The following is a 12,376-nucleotide window of genomic DNA, read 5'->3' as shown; positions in this document are numbered from 1 at the left end:
TCCGTCTCCCCGCTCCCACCCCGATGCCTGTGTCGGTTTGTCGCATCTGTGACACGCCTCTCTTGTCACCCCCTTCCCTCCCCTCTGTGTCCTCTCGCCATTTGCTCTCTGTCGCTTGTCTGTATCTGTGTAGACACACGGATATGTCCACCACGGCCACCTCCCACGACTGCCACCGCGCACCGTATCACCAACAGCTGCAGAGCCACATCGAAGCCCTTCTTCTTCTCTTTCTCCGCGACTTCTGCGCAGAGGGAGCGAGTCCGACCCGCAACGGCTACCGCGCCTCTCACCTCCAAGCCATCGCCCAGACCTTCTATGTGCTGCAGATAGTTCGATGCAGCACAGCCCCGCGGCGCGAGCAAGAGACACCTTACTCGCTCCTCCAGACAGGCGACGGCACATCACGTCTCGACGTCTGCACGGAGCGTGACTTGTACTACCGCAACCCGCCACTCTTTGCGCCGCGAGGGCAGCGCGCGACCCACGAAAGTATCAAGCGGCTATGTGGCTGGCTCGAAGTTGTGGCGCGTGTGCCTCCTCATCAGCAACGTGGAGAAGGACCTGTGCTGACCTCGCTCTTTCGAAGTCCTCGCTGCCTTCTGTCACGGCCGTGGAAGGGAGCCCAGGGCGCGGCGTCCTTGACGCCGCTCTACACGCGCGAGTCACTAGGCATTACAGCCGCTGGCAAGAGTCTCTTGGCCGGCGCAATCACGCTGGAGCTCTGTGATCCAGTGGAACTGATTGACGTGTCCGCGCGCGGCTCTGCGGGCATCACGCTGACGTACTCCCTCGCGACCCGTATGGTGGGGTGTCGAGAGGCTGGTGTCTGGCAAGCAGCACGTGACGGCATATCATCGAGCCGGCCGTATAGGCTCGTCCTGATTGAGAAGGAGAGTGTTCATCATGCTGTACTGCAGTCCATGACGAAGAGCGGCACTCCGCACACGTACTCGTGCATCCTTCTGTGCACAAAAGGATATCCGTGCGTCGCCGCTCGGGAGTGGCTGCGTCGTGTTCATGCCCTGCGGCCTGCCCTGCAGCTCTACATCATGGTTGACGGGGACCCGGATGGCCTGGGTATCGCCCTGACAGTCATGGGGCTGCTTGGCTCGAAAGGATACCCGTCGCCTATCGCGTCCTCGCAGCCCAAGCCTACCTTGTCTTCCTTTTCTCCCCTCTCTGGTGCCACGCCTGCATCTGCAGAGACAGCGAAGGTAAAGGAGCTGCTTCCGCTCCGCTTCCTCGGTGTGTGCCCTTCCCTCGTGTGGAGTTGCAATTTTCAAAGCGAGGCGCCTCTCAGCGCCGGCTTCCTCGGTGGCCTCGCCTCCTCACAAGGCATTCCCCTTACAATGCATGATGTGCAGGTACTAAAGCGGGTCGTTTCAATCGTGCAGGGCGCGTTGGCATCAGCACCAGAGGCGTCAGACAGCGCTACGTCGCTCAGAGGGTGCGACACGGCCATCGTACGCCACACCCTTCAGCGCGTACTGAAGGAGGCGGAATGGATGCAGCGAGCCCGGATCAAGTGCGAGCTTCAATTCGCCTGCGGACCCATCGGCCCACTGACATTCATGGAGCAGCACGTGCAGCGGTGCGATGCGGAGTTGAGTGAAGGATTCTGAGTCCCCTTTTTTGTATGTCCGCGTTTGTTTGCGTGCAATCGCGTTCTGCTACGGTCTACTGCTGCATTTTGTTTTGTATTCAGCTTCTGCCATCCCACGAACCGGAAACATCCCCAGTGTGATTTTAGTCACGGTATTTGCAGCCGCTGCGCCACGGGATCTCTTTTCCTTTTGGACTCCTCCACACGCGCCGAAAGAAGGACAGAGAAGAGCCGAAGCCGTGCGCCCATCACTGGTCACATATAGAAACCCTCACGGAGGTGCCCTCGCTTGGCCTTGGCACTCTGCGTGCCCCCTCCCCGTCATCGCGTGACTAAAAATATTTCTCTTCCTCAATCACTCACTCTCTCTCTCTCTGCTTGTGTCCTTGCCTCCCACACACACACACCTTCACTCCTCAACCCCCTCTCTACTCCACTATCCTCCTCGCCCGCCATCTCTCTTTGCTCTGCAGTTGTTGTTGCTGGTTGCTCTTGTCGTGCTTGTTCAGGTCTGGCACGACGGCGACAGCACACGAGTGGATTACCTACGAAAGGGACAGCGAGAGAACGCGACAGTTGACCAGCTCAATCCTTGGGTGAAGACAAAAGGAGGGGTGGGCATTTGTATCCCTTGCACACACATACTCACCGGAGTGCACACATTGGCATTGGCGCGCCCACCACCCCCGCCCTACCCACGGGCTGTTCCTCTCCCGTTGCCCTATCGCTCTGGCCATATTGCCTGTGAGTGACTGTATGTGTCTTCCTTTCGTTCTTGTAGAGCAGATCAAATCGCGTTTCTCTCCATCGTGCCCGCAGACACGCATACATACGTACAAGCACACATCGTCTCTCGGCTATCGCTGCAAAGAAGTAGAGAGGAGGGGGGGGCTAAAACGTACGACATACATAACGGAAGGCTATATACGGCCGCATCCAGCTGCGGCTTCGATCTCCACCATCTTACACCGCCACCCACGCCCGATTCCCGACATCGTCTCGTCCTCTTTCAATTGCCGCACGCACACACACATTCTAAAGGTGTTTGATTTTGTTGGCTGGTTTCTGTTTCTTGGCTGGTCTCCTTTTATCTGTGTATTTCTTCTCCCCTCTTTCACTTCATTTGCACCTCATTGTGTTAGCCTGCCTGTAGCATTCATGGTGACGGATCTCTCTCTTGTTTTCGCTGTCGTACCCCTCTCCTCTTCCTCTACATTCGCTCCCGTATTCTTCTTGCGTCATCTTCATTGTTCTCTGTCTCTGTAACTCTCTCTCCCTGCTCTGTGATGTGTTGGCGTCGTCCTGGTTCGCGACGCTCCCTCCCCCCCCCTCTCTTGCATATCCTCTGCTCTACGAGCGTCATTTCCTTCGAAGCCCGTCTCACCGGCCTTTCTCTGGTTTTCGTTGTTCTTCTGGTGAGTTGTGGAGTGGCGAGCCTGACTGTGTTACGGGAGGACTGCAGTGGGCCGCGTTTTCTTTGTTTTTTTTTTCGTTTTTTTCTCTGAGGAGTGTGTGTGTTTCCTTCGCGGCATCATCCGCGTGTTGTGGAGATTAGTCTCACGGAGCCATCACACGCACAGACGCAAGTAACTCGCATACCATGTCCGCACGTCGTGCAAGCTCCCAACATCGCGACCGGCCTCAGTCGTCCTCGCGCCGGCGCTACTATGAAGACGAGGACTACATGCAGCCGAGAGATGAGCGCACGTCACACCCAACGCTTCATTGGCACCATTCGTCCCCGCAGCAGAAACCGCACCGACCCAGCAGCGCGTCGAAGCAGCGCAAAGGACTTAGTCACGTCTCGCGAGAGCTGCATCAGTACCTCAAGGATGACCACGCGCCAGAGGACGGAGTGCCGCCTCTGCGTCGGCAGAGCACACAGCCACCGCGCCGCCGCAGCTCGCCAACATGTCACTACAACGGGGGCAACGGCGGAGAAAGGGTCTGCCACCGACGAGCTGTAGCGTTAACGAGTCCCCGTCGCCGCTCGACGCCGCACAGACGTCGCTCGTCCTCTCGTCATGCCGCATCGGTGTATCCTGCTTTGAGGACTGCCCCCGTAGCTGTTGGGGATGGTAAACGAGCGTCTCCGCGTCGCTCTGCTCGCACCTCCACTGACGGCACACCTCGTCGTAGCCGACGCCAACACGAGCCGTCGCACGTTGGCTATGACAGCGTGGCGCGCAGTCCTCGCCAACGTCACCGTCGCTCTTCCGCAAGCCCGCACCGCTCTCACACATCAAAAGAGTCGCCTATTCACCCCGAGCGCCGCGCCCCATCCTCCTCACGTAAGTCACGGCATGCATCCACCGAGCCGCATGCGCGTAGCCCCCAAGGCAGTGTCCGGTGCCACCGCCACTCACACACGACAAGTTCGACAGCGCCTGCACCAGCAACGGAGGCAGCACACCGGCACGATGCGCTGCGGTACCGCAGTTCCCGTCAAGCCGAGGTGGCTGCCAAGCGTGAGGCGACACCGCACCGCTCTCGCCGGCACAGTCGAGCGAAAGCGGGCGGAAGCGCAGAGAAGGAAGCCCGCAGCCCGCGTCGGCATACCAGTGTACACCGCAGTCGTAGCTCTCGGCCGGAGTCTAGGCACCATTCCAAGCGGCGCCATCGCCATCATCGCACCTCGACTCCTAACTCCGTGGATGAGGGAAGCCGTCACCCTCGTCACACGTCCCTCTTCCGCCCACTAGCAGAGGACCCGTACACGGCGCCGCCGCCCCTAACCGGGTCCACGTATATCCGCTCCGCAGCCGACAGCCACACGACTGGCCGCCCTCGCTCTGGCTCCCACATTGAGGTGATCAGCGTGCACTCAGCGTGCCAGGTGCCGGCTAACGGATGGTCGCACTCCTGCTCCAACACAGCTCACTCCCCTCGCCGGCCCTACGACAACGGCCCGCCGGTGGTGATTCCCAGCCCACGAGGACAGCAGATCATGCAGCGCATCGACTCCACCCGCCACTGGTTACAGAACATGAAGGACGAGGTGAAGAAGGTCCGTGAGCGGGAGCTTCAGCAAGTAGAAGATGTCGCACGCTCGCGTGCGACTCGGCACAGTGCGCGTAAGGAGTACCTCGACTCCACCTCACCCGCTGGCAGCGCATGTCGGCATCGCACCTCGTCCACCGGCTCGCGCCGGCACACGCGCGGGGAGACCCACGCAGCTGTGCAGGTGACAAGCCGCCAGGACGCGGGTGAGGCGATTCCGCCGACGGCGTCCTCGGAGCGGTCTCATCGTGCATCCGAGCAGGTATCGCCCCCAACCCGTGAGAAGCGGCACCGCAGCAGCCAGTGGCATCTTCGTCGGCCGACGGCTCCAGCCGCTGCTCCTCGCGCCCCAGCCCCGGACCCAGACCTGTTCAGGGCACTGATGGACTCCGTCAGCAGCTCTCGCGAGGAGGGGATTGATTACCCGATCTTATCCTTCATGTCCTTCTTGGACGGCAACACGTTCGACAGCACCGCCAGTCTATGCCAGTACAACGTCGACCTCGCCGACAGCCTTAGCGACCAGCACCTTGACATTCTGCGCGCGGCCGTTTTCGACCACGACGAAGAAGCCTTTGCAGAGCTGCTCTACGGCGATGATGTAGAGGCGGAGATTGGCGGTGCTGCGGCGGCGCTGGGCCACAGCGATGACCCGACGGTGCAGCACGAGCTTGTTGTGCTCCAGCGGGAAGCCGTGCGGCGGTTTAATGATAAGTGCGCCAAAGCACTCCAGGCGCTGTTATCAGCAGAGGGTGGTCTAGCAGAAGCGGTACAGGTGGCTGCTTCGCAGTTGGAGCGCCAAGCGTACCAAGCGGACGGATCTTTGGTGATTGTGCCGTGAAGTCGTGCTGGTGCATGTGAGTGATGGTGATGACTCGGTTTCGAGGGAAAGAGAGAGCAGATGAAGGCACACCACTCCTGTCAGCTGCGAAGGCTTCAAGAGCGTTTCTGCCGCATCTAGCCCCGTGGACGCCGTCATCTTTTTTTCGAACACACCTCCCGTGGGGTCGCGTTCGCAGCTCTCTCACTCTCTGCCGTGGACTGTATGTTGCGGTGCCACACAACTGTGGCTTGGGTGTTGTGGATATCATTACTTCTTTTCCCTTTATAAATCTCAGCGCGTCCATACACACGTGAGCGCCCCTCTCGTATGTGTACACTAGGAAAGGTGTGCCCACATGAGGGGGAAAGGGGAGGAAAACACCGGAGCGTGTGCGTTGAGGTTATGGGGGAGGGGGTGTTGGCCATGGCAGGCAAGGGCCGAGGCTGGAGGAAGGTGCCGTATCGCCGGCTCCTCTCCCATCTCTGCCTGCGTGTGGGTGGGTGTGTCCGGTGTTGTTTTCAGCACTGCCGAACTCGCTGTGCTTCGCCTGCCCCACCACCACACCCCTCCTCCTCCCTAAATGTGCAAATATAATGGTGGTAATGGCGGCCGAAACCCATCGATTGTCCAGTACATAGTCATTTTCTTTGTGTGTGCGTGTGTGTCTTTCTAAATGAAGGAATGTTGTCTTTGCTTTTGGCTCCTTTCTGCGTCAGTTCCACGTGGGATCGCGGGACCAATTCACGCGCGAACGACATTGTAAATTACGCCAGCGGAGGAACCGCAAGTGGTATGCAAAGAAGGGAGACGCGTTGAAGGGGAGTGAGGACTTTTTTTTTGCGTGTGTCTGTGTGTGTATGCGCTTCAGTGACGGCATTCGCTGTCACAGCACATAAAAAAAAAGAAACGAGATGTGAATTTCAGGCGCGCGATTTCGTCTTCTCTCAAGGATGTGCACCGATGTGGGAGGTAATTGGAGCGTTGTGGAGCAATCCCAGCGTGGCGCCCGCTCATTATCAGCACGTTACGGTGCTGCAAACCAAGGCAAAGATGATGAGTCGTTGCCTGATCCCGTTCGATGATGTCAAGTTTTGCCTCTATTCTCTCTGTCGACTTCTCTCATGCCCCTTTTTTTTTGCCTTTTGCGTATGTAGACTGGTGGTGGATCTCCTCTGCACTCAAATGCTGACACACCCTTGATTCCCATACACACAGACACCTACATGGCTGCTGGCTGGCGAATTTGAGGTGCCCGACGGAGGGAATCACAAGTGCGCGCTGAGCGTTTTCGTTCGTGGGAGAATTCGGGCCATATCAGCCACAACTCCGGAACACTAACATCACTATTTGCATTGGCACCTTTCTTGCTGTTTCGCGCGTGAGAAGCACTGTTCATTACCGTCGTTATTTCTCTATGGCACCGGTGGTGTCTATTCCGTCGCGCCGCGGGAATGTGGGCGGGGCAGTGGCATTGCTCCCCCTCCTCCTTTTGCTTATGCTCTGCCTCGCGTGCATCGCCTCTTCTCCCGCCGTCGCCGCGGAGGAGCTAAAGCTCAGCTGCTCCTACTGCCAGGAACGCGGATACCCCTACCTGTGTCACGCTACAATGGAGAGCGGCACCTGCTTCAGCAACGCAGGTGAGATTAACTGCAACGGCGCGAAGGGTTGTACGTGCTGCCGCTTGGCGGACGCGGCTGGTTGTACATTCTGCAGTATGGAAGCTGAGTGGGACACTTACGACGACGGTGAAGAGGACATTTGAGCGTGTGTTTTACGCGCCATCTGTCGCACCTTTCTCTTTCTCGTGGTGCGCATGTGTGGAGTGTATGTGTATGTGTCTACGTGTATGTAATGCACAGAATTGTGGCCTCTCCGTTTGGGCTGACAGTTGGCCAGCAACATAAGCAACTAAACAGACTTCGAGGTGGTGCACTACCAGCACCAGCACAAGCGGTGGGCGAAAAATGTATCTTTGCCTCAACCATTCGTGAAAGACCTCAAGCCCCCGCGGCGCTCTGTCTCTCCTTTTCGAGGGGAGGAGAGTCATGGACACGTGGTTTGTTTACATACCTTTCACATGTATGTAGCATGGTGTATTCGTTTTGTTTTTCTTTCTCATCTTCATCTGATCCCTAATGACGGGGGACACCTCAGCGTGGTGACCGGGTCACGTGCATACCGGCGCAGGGAAGTCCGAGCGAATTATCGCTGCGGATGTCCGCGGCCAGGCCCTGGATGGCGCCGCGTCGGTGCGCGCGGCGACAGTGCACACATTTGTGTCATCCATATGTTAAGCAAGGTGTCGGCGTGACTCTAACGTACCCCACCTGGCCCTCGCACTGCCTACTGGTGGTGGGGAGCCTGAGCCACTCCGTGTGATGCGCCAGGTGGCGGCCCGCGAGGCGGGGGTGGGTGGGTAGAGTCTGAGGCAGAGGCCGTGCTCCGATGACTGGGCCGGCAGTGCACTAGCGAGTGTGTGTCTCCCGCTGCAGTGCGCCAGGCGATGGGGCCTGTGACAGACAGGGGATAGAGTGGAGCCCGACTCATGTTGTATTGGCAGAGAGTGGACACGCTGCAAAGGAAGCAGACGATAAAAAGGAGCCCTCATCTCGTGCTCTCACCGCCGCTCTCCCGTGTACTTTTTCCTCTCCCTGCCCATCGCCTCTGTCTCATTTCATCACTTTTTTTTTGGAATGTGTCTTTGTGTGCATTTTGTACGCGAGGAGGAGTTTGTGCTGCAGTGCGCATCGTGGCTGCCCCCGCCCCCACCCAGCATAGCCCTCTGAAGTAGTAAGCCACCATCGTGCTGCTACTAAGGAGGGTGTGAAGCACTGGAGATATGCAGGAAAAAAAAGAAAACGAACCACTTCCCCGTGTCTTCTTTTCACCTCGTGCATTGGCACACCTCACGCATCGTCCACCTCCCCTTTTTCATCAATGCAAGCATCCTTCTCCTCCTCCCTCACACCTGGGGCCGCGCCGCAGCCAGAGAGCGCTTCAAGCTCTACAATTACGGGGCAGCGCGTCACACTCAGTGCCAAGCAAGCTGCTGTCAGCAGCGCAGTCGATCCGAATGCGGCTGAGGTTGTTCGCGTTTCCTTGTTCCCTGGGCGGGTCGTGATGCTGCGCTGTGCCGGTGACACATCGCCCGGTTGGAACGACGTGGTGGCGCAGGACAACCATTGGCGTCAGCCGTGATCTCGTCAGCGTTCCGCGTCGGTGTTCGAAGAACGGTCTCAACAGAATCAGAAACCGTACCGCGTTGCGGTCGTGCAACGATTCGATTGTGCACTTGGTTGAAATCCAGCGTCTGTGTGTATGCCCGCAGTGTTTTCGATGTTGTTTGTCTCTTCATGATCTTTGTTGACACTGCTTTATTGGACGCTACGGTAAGTCGAGCAAGAATATGTGTAGATGCATATGCAAAGGATGGTACATTTACGAGGGTGGCGTCGAAGAGAGAGCCAGGCATATGTGTCTCGCACGTATCCTGTGTTCGCCACTCGCTTCCCCTCGCCCCTCCCACCCGTCTAACTCATCCCTCTGGTGATGTGCGCCTTGCTTCGCTTGCGGGCGCATATGTTGCCTTTTTTTTCTCTCCCTACGCTAACTTCCACACACACGCATACACGTGCACACGGTCTCTCCCCTCCCTCGCCATCATTACCATCTCGAACACGCACACACGCGCCTGTGTGACAACCATTGCCACCTTGCCCGTGTACGGCGTTGCCACAAAGACCCACAACGCAGAGCAGCAGTATCTTTCTTGTGTCACTTCACACACACACACACACAAAGACGCTATTCGTTTCCTTTACTCTTGTTTTGGTTTTGTGGTGGTGGTTCTTGTGGATACGTCTGCGCCCTCCTTTTTGTTGTTTATTTGGCTCTCTTGTCTCCACCCCTTTCTTTCGATCGTATCACCGACGTATCGTGTTGCTTTCGTTTTATCCGAGACAGTCGGTTATACATATACGTATATACACTCCTTTGGGGTGTTTCCAGTCTTCCGGTGTTTGTAGTCAGTGATAGGATACATTGCCGTTGCTAGGTTTCCAGTCCAAACCGAAAGAACACACACACGCACAAGCATATCCCGCTCTCACACCTTCCTTCTCTCTGCGACTTACTTGGCTGGCGAACATCCTTCCGCTGCACTGGACCGTACATGCAATGGTACCTCCTGCGAAGATGTTCGACAGTTTCAAGCACACCTTCAGTCAAACCAAGTACGTCTCCCACCGGGAGGCGTGCGGGTTGCACGTGATTGATGAGGTTAAGCGCTTCCGCGCGCTGGTGTGCGTGCTGTTCTGCAGCATCTGCGTCTCGCTTGTGTTCGCCTTCGACCTCTTCAGTGAGGAGTTCCAAAGCCGCTTCCATCTCTCCGATGGTGATCTCTCCACGATCAGCACGGTCGGTGTCGTGTTCTGCTACTTTGTCATTCCGTATGGTGTGCTGTACGATCATATCGGCCCCCTGCCACTGCTTGTGATTGCCGGTATGATGGGGTTCATCGGCTGCCTTGGCCTCGGGCTCGTCTTCGACGGAAAAATCAAGGGCAACACCGTGACCATCTCCATCTTCTACGCCTTCATGAACACGTGCAGTGGTCTCTTCGACGCCGCGTCGATTGTCACGCTGGTGGAGCTGTTCCCACGAAACCGTGGTCCTGTCATCGGGCTGGCCAAGGTGATGACGGGTCTGGGCAGCTCCGTCATCTCCTCCATCAATCGCGGCTTCTTCTCGAACAATATCAGCGGCTTCATCTACCTCATCATGGTCCTCACGGTGGTTGTCGCGCTGATGGCGATGCTTCTCATTGCACTGCCTCCGTATTTTGTGAACTGGTGGCGCGCCCGCAACAAGACAGAGGAGCAGATTGCCGCCCTGACGTCGCTGAAGGGCATCTACGCGAAGAAGTTCGTTCCGTTGCGCCGCATTGCGTACGGCTACGTCATCGTGGCCTGCCTCGTCATTTTCTTTGCCATCACGGCCCCGATACTGGCGTACACGAAGGTGTCACGCGGTGGCAAGGCGGTAGTGGGTGGCATCACGGTGGTGCTGTGCATGTCCTTCTGGGTGATGGCGCTGCCGATTCCCTGGCTGGGCGGTGTGAGCGAGCCGGCGGAGCAGCAGAGCAGCACCTTCGACGACACCGAGGGCAGCAAGCCGAATGTCCTGACTTCCGTGGAGCCGCTGGAGACCAGCAACAAGCCCCTCAGCACTTCTCCCGTCAGCGACGATGATGCGGCGCGCAAGCAGTCTCTTGTTGGCGTCGAGGCCGTCATCGAGGATGGTCCGCAGGACCCTCGCTATGGTGGCACGATCTGGGAGACGCTCATGCGCCCTGACATTTGGCTCATCCTCATTGCGTTTGTCTGCCAGGGTGTCCTCGGTACGATCGTTACGTACAACGGCAGCACCATCTACGTCGCTCGCACAGGTCGCCCGCGTACCGCGGAGCTGGGCTCTCTCTACACGGCCCTCCTCGGTGTGGGCAGCGCCGTGGGTCGCATCTCGATGGGTCTGTTCGAGGCGTACGTGCAGCACCAGGACCCGAAGAACCGCAAGGTGCTTGTGACGATCGCCCTGCCTGTCGCCCCGATCATTGCCACAATCGCCGGCATTCTGATCCTTGTTCTTCCTGGTGACGCTCTCCTCCTTCCGTACATCCTCGTCTACTTCGAAGAGGGCGTCTTCAACGGCGTGCGCGCGCTCATCTTCCCCTGCATCTTCGCTGATCACCACGGCATCCTGTACAACATGAGCTTCTTCACCAACGTCATTGGCGTCATCGGCTTCAATCGCTTCCTCTTCGGCCTCACCGTGGACAAGGAGCGCGAAAAGATGGGCCACACGGTGGAGCAGGGCTGCACGTCCCATGCGTGCGTTCAGACACCCATCATCGTCGTCACGTGCACGGCAGCCTTTGCGGTGGTGCTGGCGACCATGGTACACCTTCGCTATGTTCGCTTCGTGAAGCAGTGCCGCAAGGCTTTGAAAGCAGCTTCGTAGACGCGCTCTAGGATACACGCGCGAGAGGCTTGCGTAGACATGGCCGCACTCTGTGGTTTGTATGTATGTGTGTGTGTGTGTGTTTCACATAATGCGGTGGTTTCGGTGTGCTATCCTGCGTCCATGCGACTGCTGCTATTGCGTTACAAGCTCACAGAAGTCTGCAATGTCTCCCTCCACTCCCCCCCCTCACGTATGCGCGCGCGCCTGCTCGGCCATTTTCCGGCATGGGCAAGTTCTTTGCGTACATTTCTCGATTGCGTGCATGAAACGGGTTGTTTCGCAAGTGATCTAGCCACGCCCGGTTTTGCTTTTCGATTCTCCAGCAGCTCTCTTGTTCGCTTGGTGGGAGAAGCAATGACGTAGGCTTGGCAAAAAGACCAGGAGAGCGAGGGGGGCACAAAGCAAGCTGCATGTGGAATAGCGCAACAACTTCCTTGGCAGTGCGTACACAAGTCGCAAGAAAGAGCGGTAGAAGGACAGAGAGAGGCCAACGAGTTGCTGTGTGTATTGATGCATCGCCACGGATGCTGCATTTTGTTTTTGTTTGATGTCGTCCCAGTCGCCATCCTTCATACACACACAACCTTCATCTCTCATCCCCACCCAACGCTCCTTCCGTCTTTGCCGGCGGCGTCATCGCTCTCCACTCCAGTCCGTCTTCCTTTTTCGCTTCTTCGCTTGATAGTGAAGGTGGGCTCCGTCCGCTCCTGTGTACCTCCCCATCTCACTCCCGAAGAGAAAACTCGATAGATGATGGGGATGAGCACCACACGGCTGCCAGCAATGAAAGGAGAGTGAGGAGGGATGTGGATAGCACGAGAAGCTCATTTTCCTTTTTAAAAAGGCACAAAGTCGTTCGAAGAGGGGGCAGGAGCACCCTTATTCACACGGGCCGAAGGGAGAAACATAACCCATGGCGTTTCAGC

The 12,376-nt window shown here is 57.5% G+C and overlaps 3 protein-coding genes across 3 annotated transcripts; all 3 read left to right on the top strand.

Annotated features, from left to right (window-relative positions):
* Positions 1-23: 23 nt before the first annotated feature.
* LDBPK_362920 (hypothetical protein, conserved) lies at positions 24-1,625 on the top strand (the record flags this gene model as incomplete). The annotated part of the gene is made up of 1 exon (XM_003865359.1): positions 24-1,625. The coding sequence occupies one exon, from the start codon at positions 24-26 to the stop codon at positions 1,623-1,625; it is 1,602 nt and encodes a 533-aa protein (XP_003865407.1).
* Positions 1,626-3,206: 1,581 nt separating this feature from the next.
* Positions 3,207-5,447, top strand: LDBPK_362910 (hypothetical protein, conserved; the record flags this gene model as incomplete). The annotated part of the gene is made up of 1 exon (XM_003865358.1): positions 3,207-5,447. The coding sequence occupies one exon, from the start codon at positions 3,207-3,209 to the stop codon at positions 5,445-5,447; it is 2,241 nt and encodes a 746-aa protein (XP_003865406.1).
* A 4,176-nt stretch (positions 5,448-9,623) lies between these two features.
* On the top strand, positions 9,624-11,447 carry LDBPK_362900 (hypothetical protein, conserved; the record flags this gene model as incomplete). The annotated part of the gene is made up of 1 exon (XM_003865357.1): positions 9,624-11,447. One exon carries the CDS (start codon positions 9,624-9,626, stop codon positions 11,445-11,447), a length of 1,824 nt encoding a protein of 607 aa, XP_003865405.1.
* Between the last annotated feature and the right edge of the window lie 929 nt (positions 11,448-12,376).

Source organism: Leishmania donovani, chromosome 36, assembly GCF_000227135.1.
Source record: "Leishmania donovani BPK282A1 complete genome, chromosome 36".
In the NCBI taxonomy this organism is placed as follows: Eukaryota; Euglenozoa; class Kinetoplastea; order Trypanosomatida; family Trypanosomatidae; genus Leishmania; species Leishmania donovani.
Note: the sequence above shows the minus strand (reverse complement) of the source record. Positions and strands in the feature narration are given on the sequence as shown.